This window comes from Antedon bifida, chromosome 11, assembly GCF_963402885.1.
Source record: "Antedon bifida chromosome 11, ecAntBifi1.1, whole genome shotgun sequence".
NCBI classification, from domain to species: domain Eukaryota; kingdom Metazoa; phylum Echinodermata; class Crinoidea; order Comatulida; family Antedonidae; genus Antedon; species Antedon bifida.
The window spans coordinates 12422230-12440575 of NC_136236.1; the positions used below are offsets into that span (position 1 = coordinate 12422230).

Below are 18346 nucleotides of genomic sequence, written 5' to 3' on the forward strand. Positions count from 1 at the left end.
ATGCAAAAGTACACCGGCAGTGAAGTCAACTGATACTAAGTATCCGTCAAAGAAGAAGATGGCTACAAGAACAGTAACAGCAAAATACAACAAATAAGCACAAAGCCTGAAGTAAGCAAAGTAATAACAGTTAACTCTCCCATTACCAAACTTTTAGAATTAAAGACACATTTTGAATACCAGACTTTCCAGAAAACCAGACATATTGGGCAAGCCCAAAGGAGAGTTGCTATTTATTTATTGTTGAACTTGCTATTGTTTTTAGCTTTCACACCAGTCCCACCCTATTCCACTTATATTTCCAGTTTCGTGGACTTTCTGCATTCTCACTCCTGAGGACGATCAAAGCATATTGATCGAAACGTCGAGAGACTCAACAGTTCTTTTCAGAACTAAATATACGTGGTGTACTGCAAACTATATATCGACAATAAAAGTGCGGCGTACCTGTAGATGTCACCTGACGTGGGTCCAAGCAGTTTGTTGCGTTTCTCCACTTTGTTTAGAAACTGCGCAAAGAAGCACAGACCTTGCAGGATGTTGAGTTGACATCGCCATGGTAACTCATCGGAGCAGATATTCCTCAATCTCTGTCTTCTCTTCATTGTACGGTAGAACTCTGGCAGAGTTCTGTCAAGAATTTCAAATGACTACAAAAAAATAATCAACATTTATATTAACATCAAGGCTGTGGATTAGTTAGGGAGGGAGACACAGAATTGTAACTTTGTAGGTGGAGTGTACTGTGAAATAACTTTGTGTTTATAAACATTTTTTTAAATATTTATTTCATTCTGTTGATCAAGTGGGTCAATCAAGGATAAAAACACAAAAAAGTACAAAAACATCTTATTTCCACCGTGGTCCCTAAATAAAACACCTTAAATAATTAACAACAGAATTGTAGAATAAACATATCAAAAATATAAAAAGAATACACCAAGAATTGATACATAATAATATTATAAATCAAGATAGTAAATACATACCTTTAATTCTTTCTCTTCCTGGGATGCTTTAGCAGCTTCTGACATCCTCTGGTTTGACCTCACGTGAACCAGCAGTTGGAACTTCTTTCTCTTCTTTCTTGGACTCTTTCCATCTGGTGACTTCAGGTGGGACTTGTTAATCTTAAACACAACAGACATTTTTTTAATGTATGTGGGCATCTAATCAAACGATATTGCAAGTGTTTGCAACTTTCCTTACAAAAAAGATTTATATAAATGTAATTGTATTACTCAGTTGAAGAAAATTATGATTGGTCCCTCTCTATGGAGCCATGGCAACCACGTCTATCATGATCTACTCTTAAGCTTGGTTCCCACTAGGGCACAATGCAAGGACAGAAACGCAATGTAAGCGTGTTGACCAATGACATGACAAGTGAATAATCCATTGCTTGTGATGGGTAAACTCACTTACGTTGCGTTACGCCCTTGTGTTGAGTCTCTAGTGGGAACCAAGCAATAGGGTTGTGTATCAAGTTCTTTAGCCTGAACATGGGACTAACGGCTTTACATCTCATCTGAAGAACGAGGCAATACGAATACACTATCTTGCTTAAGGATACAAGTAATATGGAACACACATGCCATATTTACCTTTGAGAATTCAATAGCGGCAGCAGCAAATTTCTTGGGGTCATCGCCAGCTACTGTGAGGGCGCCCTGCTGTTTGGTGAGGATTAGCTTAGCTGATGAAAGATGTTCATTACGTCTAAACATATATAACAAAACAAAATAATAATAATAATAGTTCATTCTTATATAGCGCATATAAGCAAGCTGCGCTGCACATTATTATCCCGGTCATAATAATGCAGCAGCAATCAGCGCAAAGTTGTGTCTTGATCTAATCGGTACCCATTTTATACACATTGTTATGTTACAAAACACAATATTTTGTATTATTTATCTGTAATTAGGGATAAGGGATGACTTGAAAACAGCACTAAATTACACTGGCACACACCTGGGATAAATGGCATAAAATAGTAAGAATGCTATGTTTAATGACGATGACACAATATATGTACGAAATATCATCATCATCATCATAAACCACAAAGACATTCTCAAACATTTACCTGAGGAGCCATGTTTTGGTTTCATCGCACCATTCAGTTGCTATGTCAACTAAACCTTCACTCAATGCCTTCTGCATGACTTGAACAAAGAATTCCAAATACCGAGCACGACGCCGGAATTTAACAACTAAATAAATACGTAAATTAAGCAGAAATATTTTTATTTTTGTTTCTAAAGACAGTCATTTAAGCAGGGTGAAAAAACAAATGTCCACTTTAGGATAGAATAGACACCATTATTTCCACTTGTTTTGTGGATGAAATAAGTTATCTTATCTTATCTTACTTGCCTTGTACCTACATATTTTTTGTGTATTGCTTACCTTCTTTGTATGCATGTCTGCTTGGAAGAGTTGCTATAAACGCATGTAGAATGTTTGGGTCTTCTGAACCTGTCAACTCATTCGTACTGTGAGCTGGAAAAGCAAGTCATGAATCAAGAAATTACAAAGTGTCATGTGCCTAAATATGGTAATGATATGCCCAAATATGGTAGTGATATGACATCATCATGTCCATATATGGGCATATCACATTTTTTTGTTACATAAAGTTTGATAGTGTAGACAGAGCTTTATATAAAAACAACTTGTTGAGAATAGCAAGAGAGAAGTAATTGGAGAACTTTGGAGGCGGGATCTCCTGATCCTGAAGAAGATGATGATTTGATAGAATTACCTAGTTTTGAGAGCTTCAACATGTGAGCTTCCAGAGCACGAAGTTCTTCATTCTGAGGTCCTTCGACGTTGAACGTCAGCAGACCTCCTCGTTTTACTTTTTTCTTGCGGTGTGACTGAGCTCCACCAGCATTCTCATCGGTCTCAGCAAATTCAACAACGGTTTCCTGTGCCTTGGGTTTTTCTGATTCCTAGTCACAATTATATTAGGAAAAAATCAAAAAATAATTATTGTAATCATATAAGGAGACAAAAGAGACACTATGCTATTTATGGAATTGAAAACGTATCTTAATTATTTACTAGGATAAATTTTGTGAATTTTAACAAACTATGCCTACACTATCAAACTTTATGTGACAAAAAATGTGATATGCACATATATGGACATGATGATGTCATATCACTAACATATTTGGGTACATAACAATAGTGTAAACAGAGCTTAAGTATACCTTCTCAACAGCAAGCATTTTCTTGCCACTGTCTGATATCATGTTAGCCAACGGTCTCTGCTTCCAGACACGCAACACCTTAGCCATGTGGTACGTAATGGTAGCAACCATATGGTGGAGATTGTCGCAGACGGTCTGTTGACGACGCACCAGAAGACTGGAGGGAATCTCTTGCAACACTGCATGGCAGAATGTCACAATCTAGAAAAAGAAGAATTATATATAAGTTTACCGTACCTAAGAGCCAACAATATCAGCATCGTGGGTTTGGGGCCGACTTGCTCCTACTTCTGGTTGAGGAACAAGTCTTCTCGGATAAGGATTATAAACTGTAGGTTCAGTGTACACAGTTACATAACCTGTGTGCTGCCTTTAAAGAACCCAGTTCATCATTCAAGACGAGTAGGGGGTTATCCCGGTGAGCTGGTTCACAAAATAGCTCCTGTATCAGAGGGATTACCACTTATCTGATAGGACAGTGATTAATTTACTATTGGTAATCGTAAACTTTTTGATAGTGAGTGTAGTGAGTGCTTAACTTACCTGTATAACTGGTACAGAGGGTATCTTATAGTGCATAATAGGTGCTAACAATCCATAGCATTGTACAACCGCCTGCAGTGCTAGGTTCGATTCATTTAACCAACCAGCTAGCTCCAGTGCCACTAACATACGCTCACATTCCCTCATACGAAGAAGCTACAAAATTTGAAGAAAAAAAATGAATTAGGGTGGTTTTCAATAATTATTTCATTTCATCCTATCACCCATCTCATCCTTCCCATCCGACGACAACTACAATAATAATAATAATAATAATGGTTGATGTGACAAAAATATGTGATGTGCCCATATATGGACATGATGATGTCATATCACTATCATATTTGGGCATATCACTACCATATTTGGGCACATCACACTTTTTTTGATAGTGTAGACAGAGCCTAAGACAAATGTTTCCACATGCTTTACACACACAAAGAAAATGTCTTTGAAATATCCTAAAATAACCAAAAGCAAATGGAAAATGATATAGAGGAACAATGTCACCATTATTGAGCAATTACCAAGTGAGAGCTCGCCAGAACAGAATTCACAGAAGCTTGAGTGAAAGGAGCGTCAGACTATCCTAAAAAAACAAACAGATTTTGTATAGTTACCTGTCCTTTGTAGTAAGGTCCTTCATCAGACAGCTTGTTGCAGTAGATGGCGCCAGATCTTGTATTGACGTCAACATAGATAAAGATACTGGTAAGAAACATACGCAGTAAGACAGGCGAGGCTTCACTGGCAGTCTTTGTATTTAATCTGTAACAAAATTAAAAGGAGAATTATAATAAACAAAAATACTAAATATATATGTAATGCAACAGTTATATAGCGCTATTCCGTGAAGAGCGCAGTGGACTTAAATGTTACACTTTTTCAACAACATTCTTCTCCCACCGCGTCACCGGCAGCCAACTACGCCATTACGTCTGTCCACAAAAGTGGCTCAGTGTGTGAACTAGCACACCGAGGTAACTCCCTACTCAAGAAAATACACTACTTGAGAAAGAAACAAATGGAAAAAGAATTGATAACGACCGTACCTTCTGAGAGTCAGTTCAAAGTCTTGCTGCGCACGTTCACTAGTAACATCCGTTTCACGTTGTTTGGGAACCGCAACAAAATGATCCCACAATACACTTGTGGCTTGTTGAGATGTATCATAGCAACCAACTTGGTATGCAACCTTAAAATAATATTTCAATACAGATAATATTCAATCTACAGTGAAATTGGGGTATTTGCACAAGCTATCACAGCACAAAGTTGCTTGTAAGCATGCACAGATGTTGGTTACACTCAACAGCTTAGTAGTCTCTGTATAGTGCAATACAAAATCTTGATTACCTGACTGAGAAATGCCCAGCTCATTAGAATAGGCATTGTATGCGATGCCATGATTGGTTTACTGGTATGGCCAATACTGCCACCAATCAGTTTGCCGTCAACGGTGTATGCAGCCACAGCAAAGACATACTTCTCATTGGCTACAAGTCCAGACACGCTCAGATGACAATCATAAGCTGGTACCTGGGAAATGAAAAGGATGATAGACTGTTATGTTTGATGGTTCTGCATAAATAGGTGTATTGCAAGGGCAAGGAAGGTATTTTGACCAATCACAAGCAATGTATTATCCAAACTGCTCGCTTGTGATATTCGTGATTGGAAAACTCACTTGCGTCTATGCGTTGCGTCCTAGTAAGAAATAAGCTTTAGACGGTGCCTCACTACACCTGGTAAGATCAAGACACAACTTTGTACTAGCTGCATTATGGGAATACATGTTGTCTGTATAAAAATTACAATACAGCACAACATTAGCACTTTATAAATGTAGGATATTATTATTATTACTTACAGCAAAATATTATTATATTTGTCATATAAAGATTTAAACAATATTGTTGATATCACTTACTTGCTGGCCTGTGCCTGGTATATTAGAATCACTCAGCCTCACTTTGACATTGCTGCCTGCTGATGTACAACCAAATAACGAGTACCAACCAACCTACGAAAAAACATACATACATCATGAATTTGTTGTTGTTGTTGCTGACTGACTGATTTCTTTTCTTTTTTTCAATTTAATTTATTTGTTCAATATCATGACAATTTTTGTCATACTGTAGGTAATAATTATTATATCAATATCAATACATGGGGTACAGCAAACCGACTTTACTAATTTAAAACAACATCAAAAAACAAATACAAATCAACACCACATGTTCAATATCATCAAATGGATAAAATACTTCTTACCTTTTCTTGTGGGTTAAAGACACCTGGTTTGAATACCATTGTCCTGTCTGTCCTACACAGCAGAACCGGCGGTGGTGGAATGCTATTGTCACTTGTGTTCTTAGGTGTCGTGTTTTGCTTGTACAGTTTATACTCTTCATCTTGGGCCTTGGTAATTAATGCCATAGCATCCTACAGCGGAGGAAAACAGATATTGACCTAGGCTTTACACATGTTAAATAATTATTGTACACTGTGAGGAGAAAGAATGATAAAACATTCTTTTTTATACAAACAGATACCATATAAGAAATCATTTTGTGCTTCTATACCTCCAAGAACTGTTTGGGTGTTCCATCTGAGTGAACTTGACCTGAGTGACCTTGTTTGAAGCTCTGTAGGGACTTCTGCATTAAGAACAATGCTTTATAGATGTTGTTCTTTTTACATTTTGCTTCTAGCTCCTCTATTGATTCCACATCATCTTGCCTACTGCAGGCCTACAATGAAATTAAAAAAGTGTCATAAAACTTTTAAAATACTTAAATACAGCAATAATTTAGCTGCTACTTAACTTCCAATCTAAGTTTCATATAATTAAAGTATGAAAAATGAAATGTATAATAACAAATATAAAGAAAGCAATTGCTGTAGTTATACTGTGTATATCTATTATATTGTTTTTTTTTAGATTTGTTTATATAAAACAATAAATATTGTACCTCTACAGGACTCTTCTTATTGGTTGACCTCTTGAACTTTGACCGTGTAAGACTTGCTGGATCTGGTCCCATAGCAACCAGCTTGATGCAAACTCGATGATACATGAAGAGCAGCTCCAAGTGAAGATCTCGAAGGATGTTATGGACTCCTTCAGGATTGGCATCGTCTGTTGTTTTGTTGTCCTTCATCCAACTGATATCAGAAATAGACTTGCCATCAGTCAGCGCGACAGCTTCTCTAGCGAGTGACATTCCTTGGAGAGCTCTTATCAAGATGCCTCTGGCCGTCAGCAACTGTTCCCTTGCTCCTTGTACTAGGATAGTTGCTGTGTACAGCGAGGTACTGACGTGTATTGCTACATCAGGGCCTTCACTCACAATGCTCTTTGTGGGAGACTTGCTGGCAGCTGAAGCTGTAATATCAATTAAGAAATTAATTAAAAAGCTCTGTCTACACTACCTAACTAGTTTGACAAAAAAATGTGATGTGCCTCAATATGTAGTGATACACCCAAATATGACAGTGATGTGACATCATCATGTCCATATATGGGCATATCGCATTTTTTGACACATAAGGTTTGACAGCAATGATCATAGTAAGAAGTGTACATACTAGACTGTTGCGCTTTTTAGGAATTTAAAATGTACATTGGACCAGATATTACACATGAAACAACTTTCACATCACCTAAGGGTCACTTTATGTCGATCAAACGGTGCTCATCCATCTGTCCAGAACATTATCAATGTTATACTCAATGAAAATTCAAAATATAAAAATGTTAACTGTTTCAATGTATAAATAACAAAAGAAGCTTACTTGGAATGCCTGTGTTGTCGCCCTCTTTGCCTGGCTGTTTCCTATCGGTTTCTTGTTTAGTATCTTGAGCCGCATTATTCTCAAGCACCAAAGCTAAGCGAATAGCGACCTCAGCCGTCACGCCAGGGTCAACGTTGTTCAAACCGCACCAGTACATCACTTCATGTATAATGTTGAGGATGTGTACCCACTGAAGAAATAAAAAAAAATGAAAAAATTTAAATGGTAGAATAGGGAAACAATCGTGAAATTTCAATATGCAATGATTTAGGACTTAACCTCAAATTTATGTGACAAAAAAATGTGATGTGCCCATATATGGACATGATGGACATTTTGTTGGGTCAAATTAGTTTGATAGTGTACACAGAGCTTAACCTTTCATTTTATAAGAGCAAGACAATAGTAAACTTTCAATTGGCGATGATCTAGGACTTGCGCATACTGTGTTGTTGCTGGTCATTGTACTGTTGGAATCATGTAATAAAAACTCCCTACTACTAGTTTCTAAGTCGTCACAAATAGAAGGGTATTTAAAGCTAAGCGTACCATACTAATGTTATGTATAAGTTACTCACCTTGCCTGGTTGGTCCATCCTTTGTAGGTACTTTCCACTATCTGTTGCTCCTGTCTGGAATTTCTGAAACACTGCCTTGCACTTTGACCATAAAAACAGTGTAGCATCAACCATCATATCACGGTCAATGCTTTCCTATAAAAAAACAATGTAAGTTGGTAGATAAAAAAGAGTAAAAATCTATGGGTTTTTTTTCATATCATGTAAATACAATGCATTCAGCTTCTGCTTTGTATTTATACTGCAATAAATAAATGATTTGAGAACATGGTTGTGTAAAATTAAGTCAGACTTACAGCCATTGTATCTTGAATACAGGAGTGCAAAACCTCAGCCAGCTGCACCATCTCATCACTTGTAGAAACTGTACGATGGGACACTATCATTAAATAAACAAAAGTATGCTTTACTATGCATAACCACAACATATAAATATAAACAATTTAACATAAGGATCACAACTGTTAGAAATAGAGTTACTACGTTATACAAATGATGGCGCTATACAACAACAAATTGTCATGGGAAAATACAGCATTGTGTCACCACTCCTGAATAACACAAGTTTATATAATCTTTTTTTAATTCATTCTTTCTTTGTATTGGATCATTCAAAAGAAAATGATAAGAGTAAAGCTCAGCCTACACTATCAAACTTTATGTGAAAAAAATGTGATGTGCTCTTATATCGACATGATGATGTCATATCATTTCAATATTTAGCCATATCACTACCATATTTGGGCACATCACAATTTTTGTCAAACTAATTTGATAGTGTAGACAGAGCGTTACCTTGAGCTGATATGTTCTGAGTTCCCGTCCCCATAGCCTCGTTGTATTCCTCAGCCTGCTTCTTAGTTTTTCTATTCACGTTTACAACTTCCATGCATTGGATAAGTTCCAATGCCTTTAAATCAGCAGCGTATTCTGGTGACTCTAGTGACTGTAAATGCAAAATGGTAAAAATAATTATTGTTTAGGAGCTGTAGCTTGGTGGTTAACGTGTTTGCCTTCCAATCTCAAGGTCTGGGGTCTCCACAATATTTGCACTATTATTTTAAATGAAGTATAAAAAACAGATAACAAAGTTTCTTACCTTGATTTTTTCAAGCAACAGGGCCATCAACAAATCATACACCTCCCATTGTTCATAATTATAGGCCCACTTCACAAACTTGACAACAGCACTCAACGTGACCCCATCCTCACCAGCAGAAGCCATCTCCATTAGAGTTCTATCCAAGACAACGCCAGAAAGGGTCACGTCACTGATTGTGCTGGGAGCTGTTCTCGGATTCTTACCCCCTCCACCTGTGGTAGAAAAAAAGTTTACATTAATAAAAATGGCATTGTGCTTGGAGCTGTTCTTGGATTTTTAACATCTCAACCTCTGGTAGAAAAAAGTTTACATTAATAAAAATAGCATTGTAGCTTGGTAGCTATCCATCTACCTATCATAGGGGTCGGGTTCAAACCATATCAGGACTTTTTCTCAGAACATAACAACTAAGGAAGCCTGCCTTTTGCTGTGCAAACAAACCAGACCTGACCAAGCGCTAGCTGAACACAGCAAACTCTGAATGACTTGGTTGACAAGTTGACTAAACACAACACATATGACCGACCAATAACGGAACACAACACATATGACTGACCAATAACAGAACACAACACATATGACTGACCAATCACGGAACACAACACATATGACCGACCAATCACGGAACACAACAAACTCTAAATGATCTCATTCAAATTGTGCCTTAATCAATTACCTCTTCAACCTCTTTATTATAATAAAAATAAATATTTTTTTTTTAATTCATACCAGAGATTATTTCCATTCCAGCAAAGAACATTTCTGTGAACGTGTCCAGAATATAATCTTCAGAGTCGGCTGCAGGGGGGCTAGTGAGCAACGTCCGACGAGTACTATCACTTAGCGTGTCCAACAACGCTAAGAACTGTGCTGCACTGCCCTCAAACATGTCCGATAAAAGCTTCTCTACTGGTGTTCTAGGCCACGGAAGCTGAAATTAAATAGTGGAAAACTATTAGTATTTTGACAGCAAACATAGTAAAGTTAGGTTTGCTGTGTTTCCAAAAAAAACGAAGTAAAGTAAGGTTGAGAAATGTTATTATTGATACAAAGATATTACCACACATTTAAAAAAATAAACATTAATAAATCTACTACTGTTGGTGTTCTGTTCTAGAGATAGAAATAAAATAATGAAGGTGGAATAAAGAATACAATCTACAAACAAAGTATAAAGTTAAAAACACAAAAATGAAGACGGTGCTGCCTGTTGAAAAAAGTGAATATGTAGTTAATTTTAGTAACATTTAATAGAAGTTTATATAGTGAGTTTATTCACAAATCATCAAAGAATTAAAATATAGAATGAGTAGACTAAATGTTAGGTACATACAATTTTAAATAGCTGGATGGAAGAATTACTGAGAGTTTAACAGAATTATTCACCAAATGTTATATTAGTTCACCATATTAGTATCCCATACAGAATTGAAAGAAAGGTGCATGATGATTGCAAGCTATAAAGAAGTCAATTTAACATTTTTCTAGCTTACACAATTCTGTAGAGAGGTTAATAGTAGAAAGTTTAAATTGTTAGAATGGTGATAAGTACGATGCACTCATGTGTAACGTTACTCACTGATCCTGGTTTTTTGTAAAGGTCGTCTAGTCTTTGTTTAGACGTTTTATGCCAAATTAATCTACCATCGCTTGCTACTAACGTCATCACACGCACCTCCGTTGGCTAAATAATAGCAATCGTTGCGAAGACAAAATTTTAAATATAAAACTCACCAGTTAAAAAGCTCATGTATTAAAATAAAATTAATGATTGGAAAACATAAACCCTTGAATATAAAATATATATATATATATATAAAATGAAAATGAGTATGCTTTAAAATCGTTTAATAAGCAAACCAATATAAATATATGATACCCTCCATGTAAGGTTGTTAATTTAGCAAATATATTAATAATAAATCAATATTAATTTTAACCATGTAACACAAAAGCTGAAATAATATTCCATATTTGGAAGTGAATACCTGTAAATATTATAAATTCAATATTGATCATTGTTAATTAGCTGAGTAATATTAATGCTGAATATATATATATTCTAGCGAGCTTTGGATTTGGGATGGTAGACGAAGACGGTAAGCAAACCGACACTGACGGTTATGGAATGTTGGATGGATACTCGTTCAACTTGTCACAGTCCGCTAAATCAGCGCATCGTTCGTTTACCACCCCAATCCAAAAGCTTGTTATTATCAACATGGATAATTTGATGTCATCATTGTGGCGTACTTACCGACTGAGCGTCTTTTATGTTACTCCTGGTCTTTGGCCGTAGAAGTCCTTTAGGTCTTTTACGAGTATCAAACACTGTTCGTTTGTACACCATTATACCAAGCTGAAAGAAATCAACAACATCTCAAGGTTGGTAAGAGAAGATGATGAAGAGGACCTAATAAAATGTTAATGGATACAGTGAGTGAGGACACCTACAGTAAAGGCCAACTCAGAAAGCCTCGTACAACGAGAGAAAGTTAAACATGTTAAATGTTTCCCATGACCTAAAAACTACACTTGAGCTATCTCAAGATGGCTCGTCTTGTTGGGATTCAAGTCGGACAGCACCGATGAGTCAAGACGTTTCGTCGGACCTAGTTGTAAAACGCTGTCTAAGTTGGCCTTAAGAGTCAAGAGGGCCTAATAATATGTTAATGGATGCAATAAGTAAGGACATTCATGGAGGCACAAACAAGTAGGCTAAATGGAATCACTGTGTAAACTGGAATACAAGTATAATACCAGAAACAAGTCATTTATATGTTTATTTTGTACAAAATGATTACCTTGACAGCAGCTTGTCTAAAGATATCCTCAATTTGCGGAATAAACGCTGCGGAGCTGATCTTTTCCAATTGACTCAAGTCATTCACCTTTGATAGAGCACGTCTGGCAAAGCTCTGTCAATACCAAACATACCAAAAGTAATACAGTTAATAATGTTGAGGGGACTATAATGGCAATAACTAGTGTTGTTGCTTGTGATTGTTCTTGTAATTGTATGCAAGATTAATTAAATCAAATGATGATGACGACGATAATGATGATGATGATGTTTACCTTTAGTGATGTTCAAGAGGCAGTGAGTTAAAACTCGTAAGGGTTTCCTCTTCTCTTAGTGTTTGTTATATGTCTGTCAAAGTTGTTTTTAAATAAGTTGACTAACATAATTAGGTAGAGAGTTCCATAGATTCACAATTTGTGAATGGGATGTTGTATTGTAACAGAATGAATTTCAGACATCATCATGATGACTGTGGCGTTGACAATAATAAGGATAATGTTTTAATCTCATTGTTTACCTCCGCTTCAGGCCCAGCTTTGCAGTCATAATAACACTGGCACACAGCAGTGTAAAGGGTAGATCTCCAAGGCAGGTATCTGACTGCTAGCAAGGGCACTGAGTTCTCCATACACATACACGTCCACAACAGGTACTCCAACACCTACAACATAACAAATAATAATAATATATAACACCTAAATAAATTACTGTCGTTTGATTGGATGATTGTGAGTCACATGGCATGCAATAGTATCATTTGTTGACAGTTTTGAATATTATAACTTGTATTTCATACTCCTGTGTTGAACTTAAAGAACAGGAAAGTCCTAGATTTGTGATGGCTTAGGATCTACGCATTGTGCATATCTCATACTCCTGTGTTGAGCTTAAAGAATAAGTTTTCGATTCGTGACGGCCTAGGATCTATGCATTGTTCGTATCTTATACTGTTGTGTTGAGCTTAAAAAATAGCTCCTTAATGCTTTACCTTAGAGGAATGCCCTAAAGTCATCATATGTCTTGAAACACTGTAAATATGGATAGTACCTGAAAGACAGTCAATATTAATACAACCTATTTAATTAGTTCAGATGAAAAACAAAAACATAACAATGCAACAAATGATTCAGTTATTGAGACAGCCAATTTCATTTCATCTGTTTGTTATTCCAGCAGGTTGGTAGTGGCACTGTGTCTTGGTGGTTGATATGCTTGCTTACAAATCCCAGGGTCTTTGGTTCAAATCCTGTCAAAGTTCCAGGTTTTTCTAACAGCCAATAGATAAGTTTAGAAAGCATGGATTTGTCATATCATAATTGATCATGACGTGTATTGGATGGTATTCAAGATTTTAAAAATAATTAACTAAGTTTGTACTTAATTATTAACTTACCATTGTACACCAACCAACAAAGCGTCTCTCTGTTCAGAACAATTTGAGTAATGAGGCGAAGGAAGGCGAGAAGTTTGAGACATTTGCTCACAGATTCTGTGTTTTGCAGCTGAGAATCAGATTGTAACACTAACTGGTAGTTGCATATGCTTTTGCCATACAGAGCACGAAACTAAACATAACCAGAAAAACAACAATTTAGTATTACTTAAGTCATCAACAGATACAGATAAACTTTATTCCATCCTTCACAGGGAATTCACAAGGTCACAGTTCAAGAATACAATAATGATGAAATGAGAAACATTAACAATTTAAGAAAAAAAAATATCAAACAGATTATCTTTGAAAATGTTCATAATAATATCGTATCCCAGTAGGGTCAACAAATTAAATCAAGGGTGCTTTATCCACACAGTAGTTTACGCCCTATTTAATTTTGGTGTTTGGTAATAATATTTGGAATATAATTGTCACTAACCCTTGACATTTGATCCCTATCCTGTAAAACTATCATGTTGTATTATTTGGGACCTTTGCGAAACCTAAGATTACGACTACCCATTGATGCATTACATCAAACCTGTGTCAAGGGTTAAGGAATCAAGTGGTATCCTTACAGTTAAACTTGCATGATCGGTTTCCAAACCATCTGGAAAGAAGATGTGTTTGACAGATTTGATATCAACTATATCTTCAATATGTTGATCTCCAAACTCATCTAGATATCGACCGTAACACTGCCAAACAGCCAGGTTGTACTCCTGAAAAGAAACACAATATTACATGTTTGCAGTACTTGGCGTAACACACAGGGCAAAGGCCCCTTAGCACTTCAACGCTGGGTAGTTGCATTGGGCTGCTCATGCTCTGGGGCCCCTTCAGCTCTGGATCCCTGGGTTTAGCCAGTGCGCGTTTATAGCTGTTACGCCACTGCAAGTCTGTATTGTGATATGCTATACAACAAGAATAAAATACAGCAAACAGATTGTAATGTATCTAGAATAAACACCGATTTTTTAAAAATGTGATATCATTAATATAATAATATGTACCGTATTATAAATCTACAGTCAACTCTATTCTCCCAATACTGGACACACTTGGGGCTAAGTAATGTCTAGTTTCACAAAAATTCTGATAATCCAATATGTTATTATAGTAAACAAGAATGTTGGACCTTTTGGTTTTAGGAGAGTTTCCAGTTTTCATAGAGTCCAGTATTATTGGAGAGATGACTGTATTCAGTTATGTAACAGTACATCATCAGAGGCCTACTTACTTTAATTGAAACAAGAAAGTCACCCATTTCAATTAGTTTTTGCTGGTATAAAACTTTTGGCAGCCGACCTTCAAATGAGTTCCACAGTTTGAAAAGTGAATCAGACCTTTTATGTACAAAGAAAAAAGTTTAAACATTTCGATAAACATTTATATCAATGGCCAGTGCCACTTCTTTTCATCGCAACAGTAAAAAAGTCCTATGAGTATCTATACAAAAGTCAACCTTCTACCACCATATATACAGAATATAGAAATTGATTGGTCCAAAAGGAAATTTGTTTCGTTGACAAGCTCTCAAACAATTAATATAAATATAAAAAGTCATGAATACAAAAATACAAGATATAGGTAGCCTAGAGGCAGCATGTTTATTATTAGCATTAGTTAGGCCTAGTTTTCCTAGGTAGTAGTAGGCTAGGCCTACATAGCCTACAGACAGTATTAATTATTAGGCCTATTATAAATAGGCCTAGGCTATATAGGCCTATAAATTATTAAAAAATTCTAATTTATTTGAATCTCGAGATTCTAGACCCATCGTAGTAGGCCTAGCTAGCCTAGGGGCCTAGTTTTAGAGATTATTTACATATTTTGTTATTAAATTAGGAGGTCGAAAAAAGATTTATTTTTTGCGAGATTTCAGCTAGGCCTAGGCTTATCGTACTCGCATAAAACCACAGTACAGGGGGAAAATCAATCTCACCCGCGCGACGTTGATTGAGCCTCGGCCTTCCGTCCATGTTTGGTCTTTCCCACAGACGATGTTTTTCTTATTAATTGTCGAAAAAGTTTAGATTCTTCGTTGAATGCATTTATCACAGGGTTAGATTTACTATCATAGAAGTTAGATGTTGCTACTTTTTGGGTAAGTACAGCTTTATGCTGTAAGGTTGCAGACATTTTATGAAACCTTTCAATCGCATTGCCACAAAAATAAAATCGTCAGGCAGTAGTTTATAATTGAACTGCGGCTGCGCACTACTTGCTTTGTGTTGCTATGTGTTAAGTTCATACTTAATGGTTCAATGAGCACAGTGTATAACGCCTTTTGTGTATTATTTATACTTTTATTACATTTTTAAACATAATTTATACATTAAAAGTCTTATAAAAAATGATTATTTAGGATGCGATAATATTTTAATGTATTGTACTAATAAATTAATCAAAACATTGTAACGCATTTAGTAGTAAATTTAAGTTACCTTTGATGGATTACTTACAGGAAAATAATAAATAACAGTTAATACAATAATAACTGTAATATATAATACTGTAAGCTCCACGTTTTTACACAAAAAGTACATAATTCAAAGGGTGGAATTGAATCAGTATCCAATTTATTATATTTTGCTAAATATAATTTATACATGTATTGAAAAATTGCTGTTTTTTTCATCATCTCAATAAAAATGTTATGGCTCAAAACATAGGTTAAATGTAATGCTATATCTAAATAAAAGTGTTTACACAATCATTATAGTACTGGCTTATATCTACATCAAATGCATTTGGAGACTAAAAGTTTGTTGTATCTCCAGTGAGATAGATTAAAAATATATAGAGGGCTGTCTACAAACTATTTTTGTACTCAGCCCTCTATGTATTTTTAATCTATCTCACTGGAGATACAACAAACTTTTAGTCTCCAAAAGCATTTTAAAGCTACTGGTTCGGACAAACGATTGTTTTGATAACATTTTGAAAGGTAAAGTAATTGTAAAAATAGCCATAAAACAAACTATTAACTACAACATTTTTACAACAAATTATTTGTAAAATTACCATATTCTGACACATAAATTAATATATGTATGAGATTACAAAAAGTTAAATGTTATAAATTAATATAAAAATGAATATATTTAAGGAAATTTACAATTATTAACAAACAGTAGATTTATAGTTTAATATATACATTATCCAAGATTCCTTGGTCAAATTATCTTTTGTTATGCTAGCAATTTGTTACACGGAGACGGTGAAATGTTATATTTCATCTGCGGACGATCGGTGCCAAATGAATTCCGATGTTTTACATACAGTATATTGTTCATAGAATCAAATCATTGTATCCCCTCTTGTAACCTGAAAAAAATAATACAAGAAATTAAAAGCACAAATAAAAACCATAATACTTTTTGAAGAGACAGTAGTAGTATATAGATAGATAAAATAGACAATTTGATGAAAACTGCATACCCTTGCTTCTATATATTCTACTCTCCTCTCCAAAGATGTCAATTTTTCATTTAACAATGTCAGTCGAGATCGGCATGATATATCTGTAAATGAAAAAATTATTTATAGTTAAATGAAAATGGCTATAAATAATAATTAATAAACAATTTATATTTTAAAGTACAAAAAAATAAGTTAAAATATGAGATGATTTATTAATATTGTATGTAAGATATGTAGGCCTACTACTATCTAGACATTATGATTATTATTTCGTCATCATAGTCGCACATCTAATACTTCAGGGTCGCTAGGCATAGAAGGTAGGCCCACTTAGCAGTAGCCTAGACGGTAGTAAACGGCCGTATCCGCGCCGCCTAGCTATACACACACGTCACAACCCGTCGTTGGGAGTGGGCTGGGCTCACTCAGCCGAACGATGCAATAAAACTATAAAATAACTACCAAATGAGTTCAGGAAGTCGGCAATTTTCTTGATACTTGTTGTAATGATTTCAATATACTCTCGATTTGCCCAATCTTCATGAATCTGCTTTTGAACAGCACTTTGCTGTGGCCTAGAAGGTGCCATTTTGTACCTTTTTATCCGGAAGTAAATAAATTTAAAAGGCATTACTGTGTATACTGCCCTCTATAGTTTCGATTAGACCAAAACTTTTTTTAGACATAAAATGATTGCGTTTTTATAAACAACCTGTAAATATAGACACACAGGTAGGCGTTTTTCTTTTGGCATTTCGTGATAACAATAATTGTATATAAATGGATTTTGTAGAAAATAAACTCAAAGCGATTTTGCAAACGAAAATTAAAGTTAAAGCAATCAATAATTACACATTTAATGAGTTGGCTATTAAATTAATATAATACTAATAATTAGAAGCGCCTACAATAACAAAAGATAAATTATTTATTACTAAGAAAAATCATCATTATATTTAAAAATCATATTGCTTAAATCCACAGTTAGATTCTGTAAGTAGCCAGACTTTATTTCTTCCTTTTAATTGTAGTACCCTACATCACGCAAAGAAGACTACAAAAGTATTGCATCTCTTATATCCAACATTACTTACAAATGGACAAAGTACAAAGTGTTAATTAATAGGTAAAAGGCTGATACGTGCTGCTGCATGTAATGTTGACATGTTTATTTAATAAAGTTATTAATTGTGTGACTTAATTAAATTCCAAGTGTGTTTGTTACGTGTTTAAATTGTTGTTATATTGTGTAGGACGATTTTATTCCACCACAAACATATCCTTAATTGGTCTGTCGCTTAAATAAAACCGATTAACAACAGTTTTCTATTTACATGAAAACATTCAAGTACACAAAATAATCTTAGACTCTCGGCTCTCAGTGCCATGTGTATTTACCATGTACAGCGCGCTCTATTTACTGAAGGCAGGCGTGGC

General features: G+C 35.3%; 2 protein-coding genes across 2 annotated transcripts in view; both read right to left on the reverse strand.

The window, feature by feature from the left end:
- Window positions 1-15635, reverse strand: part of LOC144855204 (cilia- and flagella-associated protein 54-like) — a 35643-nt gene extending 20008 nt beyond the window's left edge. Inside the window, exons 1-30 of the mRNA XM_078713015.1 lie at window positions 15429-15635; window positions 14724-14829; window positions 14062-14205; window positions 13442-13613; window positions 13037-13095; window positions 12566-12709; window positions 12050-12163; window positions 11503-11604; window positions 10825-10929; window positions 9975-10176; window positions 9243-9457; window positions 8939-9089; window positions 8440-8522; window positions 8144-8278; window positions 7566-7755; window positions 6743-7155; window positions 6353-6520; window positions 6042-6212; window positions 5695-5787; window positions 5121-5303; window positions 4817-4959; window positions 4385-4532; window positions 3765-3920; window positions 3222-3422; window positions 2768-2957; window positions 2413-2505; window positions 2090-2216; window positions 1605-1719; window positions 990-1130; window positions 448-650 (exon numbers count right to left, since the gene is read on the reverse strand). Of these exons, the coding sequence (XP_078569141.1) occupies window positions 448-650; window positions 990-1130; window positions 1605-1719; window positions 2090-2216; window positions 2413-2505; window positions 2768-2957; window positions 3222-3422; window positions 3765-3920; window positions 4385-4532; window positions 4817-4959; window positions 5121-5303; window positions 5695-5787; window positions 6042-6212; window positions 6353-6520; window positions 6743-7155; window positions 7566-7755; window positions 8144-8278; window positions 8440-8522; window positions 8939-9089; window positions 9243-9457; window positions 9975-10176; window positions 10825-10929; window positions 11503-11604; window positions 12050-12163; window positions 12566-12709; window positions 13037-13095; window positions 13442-13613; window positions 14062-14205; window positions 14724-14829; window positions 15429-15625 (4664 nt within the window). The 5' untranslated portion in view covers window positions 15626-15635. The remainder of the gene's footprint in view (window positions 1-447; window positions 651-989; window positions 1131-1604; window positions 1720-2089; window positions 2217-2412; window positions 2506-2767; window positions 2958-3221; window positions 3423-3764; window positions 3921-4384; window positions 4533-4816; window positions 4960-5120; window positions 5304-5694; window positions 5788-6041; window positions 6213-6352; window positions 6521-6742; window positions 7156-7565; window positions 7756-8143; window positions 8279-8439; window positions 8523-8938; window positions 9090-9242; window positions 9458-9974; window positions 10177-10824; window positions 10930-11502; window positions 11605-12049; window positions 12164-12565; window positions 12710-13036; window positions 13096-13441; window positions 13614-14061; window positions 14206-14723; window positions 14830-15428) is intronic.
- A 173-nt stretch (window positions 15636-15808) lies between these two features.
- Window positions 15809-17522, reverse strand: LOC144855677 (protein BRICK1-like). Its single transcript, XM_078713590.1, has 3 exons — window positions 17372-17522; window positions 16928-17010; window positions 15809-16813 (listed from the first exon to the last, which is right to left on the reverse strand). Exons 1-3 carry the CDS (start codon window positions 17496-17498, stop codon window positions 16787-16789), a joined length of 237 nt encoding a protein of 78 aa, XP_078569716.1. The 5' UTR covers window positions 17499-17522; the 3' UTR covers window positions 15809-16786.
- Between the last annotated feature and the right edge of the window lie 824 nt (window positions 17523-18346).